We start from the raw sequence: 8452 nt of genomic DNA, 5'->3' as shown, positions 1-8452 counted from the left end.
AACGGGCCGTGCCGGGCCAGCCCACGGGCCCAGGCTACGGCCCAGGCATGGCCTAGCCCAAAAATATTTCGTGTCGTGCCGGGCCAAAAAATACGGGCTTCGTGCCGGCCCATTTGCCCACCTTTAGGTCAGATTCTTTTCATTTTTATTTTTTTTTATTTTTCAAAAAAATATGCCGATGTGAAGGAATTGCAAATCTGGGGCCTGTCGCCCATCACAGGGGCTACAGGGGACCTCCCACCTCCAAGCCACTTCTGTTTGGCCTGTGGGTGGGCCCGAAGGGCCTGTCACCCCGGGCGACAGGCCCTTGGGGCCCGCCCACAGGCCAAACAGAGGACTCTTTTCATTTTTATATTTTTTTTATTTTTCAAAAATATATGCCGATGCGGAGGAATTGCCAATGACTATGGATGACGACTTCCGGTGCATGTTTGGACTATCTATGCTATTCTCTAGTGATATATATGCTTAGATCATATTGCGTTTGCTTATTATAACTGTGGATGGGACTAAAACAAGGGAAACTCTTGCGAATTTTTTTCGTGATTACAAATACATAAAGAGTACAATACAATGAAACAACCCATGCAGAATACAAGGTACTACCAAACACATGGGTAGCGAAGTCAGTCCGAAACATAATCAGTAAGCAACTCGTCGTCTGTGTCATCCGTCGCACAATCCTCAATCACAATATTGTTCCACTTGCTTGATTGTCCTGCATTTCCCTCCTCGGCCTTTCTCTTGTAGTATGCTGCTTCCACCACATCTGCAGCCTGGGATATTAACTCGTTCTCCTCCTCCTGGGCCAACAACATTACACCTGCACTTGCCTCATCTGCCTTTCGCTTGTAATGAGCGGCCTCTGCTTGATCGGCAGCCTGAGACATAAATTCCTCCTCCTCCACATGTAATCCAGTCTCAGCTAGCTCCAGAAGCTCACTCAATCTTGAAGTGTCGCCTTCCTCCTCCGCCAGCAACTCCACCTCTGCCATTTTCTGCTCCACGTATCTTGCACGGGCCTCCTCTACGATGTGCTTCCCGGTGCATCCAATCTCTGCAAGTTAACAAAGACAAGTAGCTAGCAACGACAGCACAAATACAATTTGGGAGCAAAAACAACACGTCTTTGTGTCACTCACTGGTACACAGATGACCAGCAAGATTGTCCAGCATTTCCTCCTCGGCTCTGGCCGCCGGCATTTCCCTAGCCTCCTGTGCCCTCTTCTCGTAAGCCACCTTCCTTTTTCTCCGCTCAACACGCATCGGGCTATTACAGCCAAGTTCTTCGGCAAACCTACGTATCTTCTGTCCGCACTGTTTAATGTACGAATCAATGAGCTGAGATCCACACTGCATCTTCTCTCCCATGAGTTTGTTCGACCTTATCTCATGCTTCACTTCATCTTTATCATCGTAGTACTCCCAAGTGCATTTCCTGGTCTCCTACGCATACGAAACAAAACATTAGTACGGAGGCAACAATATATCTCATGACATTAAATACAATTACCAACCTCTTCGTAGTCTACCATATGACCACAAAAATATCCTACTCCAAGCTCTGAAGGAACTAGTCCATACTTAGCTTCAACACCACATCTGCATAGTACAGGTTCGTACTTCCTCTCTTTTTTCTTCTTCTCCTTTTCCTTTGGCTCCGGCCAATGAGACTTAGGCCAATACAACCACTCTCTAAAAAACACTTTCGCCTACCGTATGGCTACAGGAGGATACATTAGTCAGTAAATTTATGCACAAACATAACAAACTGAGGACATTTGTTATAGACTCACATAGTCACTATTAGGATACACAAAGTCCTGCTGGTTCTCCGGGCATATAACAGCACGATCTCCGCAATCGTATGGAGGCGGAGACTCTAGTCGTCTATTTGTGGCAAGGTTCTTCTCCTCCTCCGTCATTGGCGGGGGGTTCAGGGGAGGAGGCACCCACCGCTTAAAGCGCTCACGTGTATTCCTCCCTCTCCACCAATGGTCGAAAAGGAGGTACCTAGGGTCAAACTTATCAGGACCGTCGATCCACTAGAAAAAAGCACTTCGCATGATCCTGCACAACAAGAATGTAACGAAATATTTGTAAACATCTATTAAAAAATAAAAAGCAATGGAAGTGAAAAATCACTTACATTAAAACTGCTGCATGTGTAAAAGCAATGAGGAGCCATGTCTGGATGTCTCGATCGAAATACTACAGCCGGTCTCCCACAGTCACAGTTAGGTACAGGGAGGTCAGGAGGAACAGGAGCATCCTTACTAGACGCGTTGGGATATAACTCCGGGGGATGACCCCTCTTCCGCCATAGCTTCTCCCGATACATGTTTTGCATCTACGAAATGATTGTAAATTAACACGACTATAGAAATATCATGAAAGATTTAAACTTACAAATAACAAGGTTCACACAGTATGACCATTGAAACCCTAACGACTTTTTAAACCCACGATTCAAGCTCTTGCCAGAGAACATTGAACTTTATTTGCTGGTTCTAAGTGCACAACCTCTTGAACAATTGCATTAAGTCTCTATTCTTGAAATGTTCATGGAAGTTTACACCCATATATGCCTAATACACCACTTGTTCTGCACGTCTGGCCAAATAGGATGACCTATGCCATCCCCTTCCTGCAGTTTCCTTATTGCCGCAAGCAGTCCAAAATTCCTATCACTTATCAGGCATACATTAGGCCGTGCGGCAACCACATGAATTTTGACTCGTTCCAGGAACCAGTACCAACTGTCTGTGTTCTCATTCTCCACAAAAGCAAATGCAATTGGGACAACTTGGTTATTGCAATCAACTCCAATTGCAGATAGTATCTGTCCTTTGTATTTTCCGGTCAGGAATGTGCCATAGTACAGGGGCACAGTATTGAAATGCCCTGACACATGCACCAAGACAGAAGAAGGCTCGCTGAAGAATGCTTGGTGCTCCTTGCGATCTTGGTACCAGGAAGATATGATAGGCGCTTCCTGGATTTCTCTGCACAACATGAGACAACATACGGGCAGATTATCATATGAAGCCTCGTACGTGCCAAATCTCATCTCGAACACCTTTTGTTTAGCCCTCCATGCCCTTACATACGTAGCTGATAATGTACTGATACTTTCTGCTCTATATATATGTGCCTGACTATCAATTTCGGCTCGTAATTGAGCCGTTCGAGGATCAAACCATATACTTCTTGGGCGACAAAGTCCGATGTCATATTTTGGTGTATTTTCTAAACGCCATCCAACACACAGGTATGCTCCGTAACAATAGAACATACCCAGTGAGTTTTCCATCTACCCTTGTAGGCATGTACTCTCCATGGGCACCCATCGTCCTTCAAACACTTCACCTCGTACTCCTTACTGCCAGATTTGACAACTCAAAATTCTCTCCTTAATGACACAGCCCATTTCTTTACAGCATCCTTCACGGCTTCAATATTTGAATACTTCGCTCCTTGCACTACCTCGTTCTCTCGGTACTCCCACTCTTGGCATCTGCCATCTTGTATAATAGGGTTGCCGAACCCCTTCACTCAGTTGGCACTGGGTATGCCTCGTCGTCCGATGAGTCCCCACATTCTTCCATCTCCTGTGCCTCACGGTCTTCAGCCTCCATTTCATCCACAATTCTTATTATCCTCTCCCCTTCATCAGCCACACCTTGCGATTCTATGTCATAAGCACGGCGGCCCTCAGCTCTGTCGGGTTGTTCTGCCTCCACGTATCCAGACGGATACCTTTCATCTTCATCTTGTGCTATTACGCGTTGTGGCTTTTCATGCAACTGTACACGCATGCCAAAAGGCCACCCACGTAATGTAGCTGCATCGATATATTCCTGCCAAGCAGTAGTGTTCTCGATGCCCATCAAGTCCCACGTGTCAGCTTCACCCTCCTAGTTGACAACAACTTGTACGCTCGGCACATGTGTCTCCGGCCGGATTGACACCAAAGGCACGCTCGAGCGATTTCTTAATTGAACCAAAACTTCTCTCTAAGGGTTTATCTATTCCAATGCTCGTACGCTCAAACAGTGACATGTCTACTCCCTGAGGACCGTACATAGCAGGGCCGGCACCATAATAGACTTGAAACACTAATTTGTTCGATATATCTGCAAATGAATCGTATGACACAATTCGTTCATCCACCTTCATCACAAGATATAAGGTCTGTTTGGTTGGGCTGTGGCTGTGAAAAAAGCTGCTGTGGGCTGTGAGCTGTGAAAAAAGCTGCTGTGGGCTGTGAGCTGTTAAAAAGCTAAAAAGTGTTTGGTGGAAACCACTAAAAGTCGCTAAAAGTTTTTCCATATATATTTTCACAGTTCCATCCAAAAGCCGCTAAAAGCAGGTCCAGAGGTGCTTTCAGTTTTGCACTGCAAGAAAGTCGGCTTTTAGAAAAAGCTGCTTCCTAGATCCAACCCTTTGGTTTGGCTTTTGGCTTTTAGGGGGTAAAAGCCAAAGCCAAAAGCCAAACCAAACACACCCATAAGCTATGATACTCTTTTGGCCTATCTGTATATTTTTCTATAAACTATCTATCAAACGAACCTATACTTACCACCTTAGTAACCAGATCTTTTGCTTAAATTCTACGGTGCATCGCAAGGTTAACTATATCCACTGTGATTTATTTTGTAACTACTTACTGTGATCCTAAATAAAAATACATACAACTAAACCAAATCCACTATTTATACTAAGCAATATATTCTTAAACTAAATTAATATCTTCATATGTACTATGACCCTAAATAAATCTACGTAAAACTACATCTACTAAACTGTTAATGCTATCTAATAAAAACTTTACTTAAAATACATTACGAAAAGAAAATATGCTTCGAAATATATTACCTGCTTCCTTCAGATCAACAATCCGGCAGGGCTTCGCCGCTTCCTTTCTCCTCCCACCTCTCTCCTTTCTCTGAAATCCTAGGGCTGCAAATGAGGTCACCGGGGGCTGGTTCTGGCTTTTATATGGGGGAGGGGGCCTGTCGCCCCTGGCCTGGACGACGGGACTCAATTCCCCGAAATGCCCCCCGGCGCACCACATTGCCTGTGATAGGCGATAGGCCCCTGTAGCCCCCACCCAGGGTTTACCTTACCGGTAACCAAAAAAACCGGACCTCACCGAGAAACGCGTTTCTTAGATTTCTCGGTTTTTTCGTTTTTCTCAAAAAAAAATTCGGACAAAATTTAGAAAAAATAGTTCAATTTAATCAGAAAAAATGTACTCCCTCCGTTTTTTTTTATTTGTCGCCCGCTAGTTCATTTTTGAACTAACGAGCGACAAATATTCGAGAACGGAGGGAGTAGATTATTTGTAGGTAATGGCTAGAAGGAGCAGATGGTAGCGTTTTGGACCTCTTCTTTGTAGCCCAAATGCATAACTGTAGGTTTGGATGAACTGAATTCAAAACCGACGAAAATTTCGGGCGATAAGTAAAAAACCGGGTCGCACCGATAAACGTGATTTTCGGTTTTCTCGAAATTTTTTCACCGAGATTTTTTTCCCTGGCCCCACCCAGGAGCGACAGGCCCCCAGTTTTGTAATTCCTTCGCATCGACATATATTTTTGAAAAATCAAAAGAAAATATAAAAATGAAAAGAGTGCCCTTTAGGTCTGTCTCACACAAAGACAAGATGCTGACACAGACAGGCAAACAACCGTGGGCGGCGCACACAAGTGGATCCATTATTCCACAGAAGAAAGCGGCGCCACTGCAGCAGTTCCTCTGCCGTTGCCTGAAGTGTTGAGTCACCGGCGGTAGTCGGATCATGACATGACCTCTGGACAGAAGCACGACTTGGCAAATAAAATGCTCAGACAAGTAGCTTACGGGGAGAGCAGAGCTCCCAGTCCGTCACCAGCTCAAGAAGACTACTAGCTAGTGTCAGTCATGATGACATCCCACTCATCAGTATTAGTAGCAGGACTAGTGTGTCTCAGTGCGGCGGTGGTCGTGCCAATGCCATGGCTAGCCGCCGGGGAGAGTAGTATTGGTGGTGCGGAGTGCAAAAGATCATGCGGCGGCGTGGAGATCCTCAGCATCTCTCCGGAGCAAGGTGAAGCCAAGGTGCTCCTCCCTATCTCTTCTTACTGCTACGACTCTGCGTCTCGGACGATGGTGGCCGACGAGTGGCACTGGTCCTTGGGCGCCAATTACCGTTTCTCCAGCACGGCCAACAAGTTCACGGTGGTAGGGTGCCGGGCGCTGGCGTACATCGGTGACACCAGGAAGAAGAGGAACAACGTTGCTGAGAATAACTACCTGACCGGGTGCGTGTCCACGTGCTTCAACCGCACGATCTCCCTAAACACTTGCTCCGGGATGGGATGCTGCCAGACGGTCATCCCCAACGGTCCGCCGTATTTCCATGTGTGGTTCGACGCCGGCTTCATGGACATCTCTGGGATCGACGGCGGCGCGGACTTATTTGGTCGCTGCAGTTTCGCGGTGCTCATGGACTCGTCCAACTTCACGTCGTGGACCTCTAGCTCCAGCAACATCTCGTCGCCGGAGTTCGTCAACAATGTTAGCTCGCTGTTGCAGTTCTTCAACAGCTCCCGTGGTGGAAAGGCGCCGGTGGTCCTTGACTGGTCCATCGGGGAGGACGACTGCAAGAACCCTGCAGGATACGCGTGCCGCAGCGTCAACAGCTTCTGCTCAAGCGCAGCCAGCGGACGGGGCTACATCTGTAAGTGCAACCAAGGTTTCGACGGCAACCCTTACCTTCCTAACGGCTGCCAAGGTGAGAATCCACTTCCTAGTCAGCCAGCCTCTCAGTTGTATTATATCTCACAATCCTTGTTATCTGGTTATATATAGTTATTCACTTGGATCCTTACAAATACGAAAAACATAACTCAGGAAAATATTTAATTTAATTATGTAAGAGATTGGTTCGATGTTTACTAGTTATATTACATGTTTTTACATTTTTTTTTTTTGGAACGTAGACAATTCTGCAAGAAGCTAGGGGGAGAATACCAAACAAAATTATAAAAAGAAACTAAGGCCTTGTTTGGATACTCTCGTATTCACCTCAATTCATATGTATTGAAGTGGATTGAGGTGTAAATTAATTTAAGTTACACATCAATCCACCTCAATACACATGGATTGAGGTGAATACGAGAGTATCAAACAAGGCCTAAAGGGTGTTGGGCACATAAGTGGGCTGCGTGATTATATTCGCTGATCGTCTTGCACGCACAAGCTTGAAAGACGTACGTGAAGCTAATTGCCACCAGCTCTTGCACTTCGTTCAGGATTGTCGTGATTTCTGTTAAAGGAAAATAGACGGTGGTGATCTCATCCAGAGATAAGAAGTCTCCAGAAGATCCAGAGAGAACAAGAAGACTCTAGAAGATTAGCAGTTACTCATTCCCTTAATCCTAATTAGCAATAATGTAAACGCATAAAGTAAACGTGCTTTTTCTCCCGAACAGGCGTGCGGGCGTGAAGCCGTCCGTTCATTGTGTATATATTGTTTACGTTAATGGAATACAGACATCGGAGATTCATTCTCAGATACTTTTCTAAACACGTTATCAGCACGAGTCTCTAACTGTTGAGCGAGGCCACCGTCGACATCAAGACATCAAGAAACCACGGAAAGACTCGTCGTGAACCACCACCGTCGACATCAAGACATCAAGAAACCACGAAAAGACTCGTCGTGAACCACCACTGTCGACATCAGGGAAGACAAAAAAGCCAATCAGAAACTCCGGCGAGAAAAACAGAGAAGGTAACAAAAATGCCGATGCTTACTCTTCGCCGCCTTGTGAAGAAACTCCGGCGTGCCGTCATTCGTGAGTTCATCCGGGCATGTCACCTGGGAGTTCTTGACGACGACCGTATCGGCTTCGCCATCCAGAGTGCCATCATGCAGATGAGCGCCGACGGTTTCACCGGCGTGTGGCTTCCCACACTTCGTAGAACCGCTCGCCGTGAACTGCCGCGCCGTGGATCGATGTCGCGTCGCGCACGCGCGCCAGCAGTGGCGGTTGTTCCTCCGTCTTCGACTCCAGTCGAGGCGACGCCGACCTCCAACCCGTACCCACCAGGCTTCTGCCCGGTCCATGGATACGGACAGTGTGTGCTGCGCGACGCCGGAATCCTCGACACCACAATCATCTCCGCTCTACGCCAAGCCGCAGTCACTGCCACCTCCACCGTCCTGCCGACGCCAACCCAGGCAGCAGAGGAGAGGCCTCGGTGGAGGCCACCTACGCCTGCGCCGCCTGGATTTGGCCGACGACCAACCATGGCGGCTCGGACGGGTTGCCCGCCGTTCTTCTCCAACGCCGTGGTCAATTCCCCCCGCCTTCCGCGCTCCCGATGTCGTCCCCCACGCTTCTCCCGCCACGACGCCATGCCGGAGTAGCGGCCGCGCGCCGCCCAGGTCTGCGCCCCGTCA

At 47.3% G+C, this 8452-nt stretch overlaps 2 protein-coding genes across 17 annotated transcripts in view; one reads left to right on the top strand and one right to left on the bottom strand.

The window, feature by feature from the left end:
* Positions 1-510: 510 nt before the first annotated feature.
* LOC103629037 (uncharacterized) lies at positions 511-5064 on the bottom strand. Of its 3 annotated transcripts, none has more exons than XM_008650234.3 (6): positions 4879-5064; positions 2150-2350; positions 1797-2070; positions 1518-1723; positions 1143-1446; positions 511-1057 (listed from the first exon to the last, which is right to left on the bottom strand). In XM_008650234.3, exons 4-6 carry the CDS (start codon positions 1533-1535, stop codon positions 627-629), a joined length of 753 nt encoding a protein of 250 aa, XP_008648456.1. In that variant the 5' UTR covers positions 1536-1723; positions 1797-2070; positions 2150-2350; positions 4879-5064; the 3' UTR covers positions 511-626. The 3 variants fall into 3 exon arrangements, with proteins under 3 accessions (XP_008648456.1, XP_035815764.1, XP_035815763.1); XM_035959870.1 differs by having other exon boundaries at positions 526-1057; positions 2150-4136; positions 4879-4972; XM_035959871.1 differs by lacking the exons at positions 1518-1723; positions 1797-2070; positions 2150-2350 and having other exon boundaries at positions 4879-4965.
* A 715-nt stretch (positions 5065-5779) lies between these two features.
* The window catches only part of LOC103629036 (uncharacterized), a 40753-nt gene continuing 38080 nt past the window's right edge, over positions 5780-8452 (top strand). For 3 of the 14 annotated variants that reach the window (XR_002748643.2, XR_002748641.2, XR_002748642.2), the window contains exon 1: positions 5783-6778. Coding sequence is in view for 1 of the 14 variants with exons in the window: in XM_008650231.4 (XP_008648453.2) it covers positions 5926-6778 (853 nt within the window). In the remaining 13 variants the exon portion in view is untranslated. Of the gene's footprint in view, positions 6779-8452 lie in introns of all 14 variants that reach the window. The other 11 variants (XR_002748640.2, XR_002748639.2, XM_008650231.4 and 8 more) reach the window with 5 other exon arrangements.

Source organism: Zea mays, chromosome 6 (assembly GCF_902167145.1).
Source record: "Zea mays cultivar B73 chromosome 6, Zm-B73-REFERENCE-NAM-5.0, whole genome shotgun sequence".
NCBI classification, from domain to species: Eukaryota; Viridiplantae; Streptophyta; class Magnoliopsida; order Poales; family Poaceae; genus Zea; species Zea mays.
The sequence above is the reverse complement of the archived record's forward strand: the minus strand, read 5'-3'. Positions and strand labels throughout refer to the sequence as shown.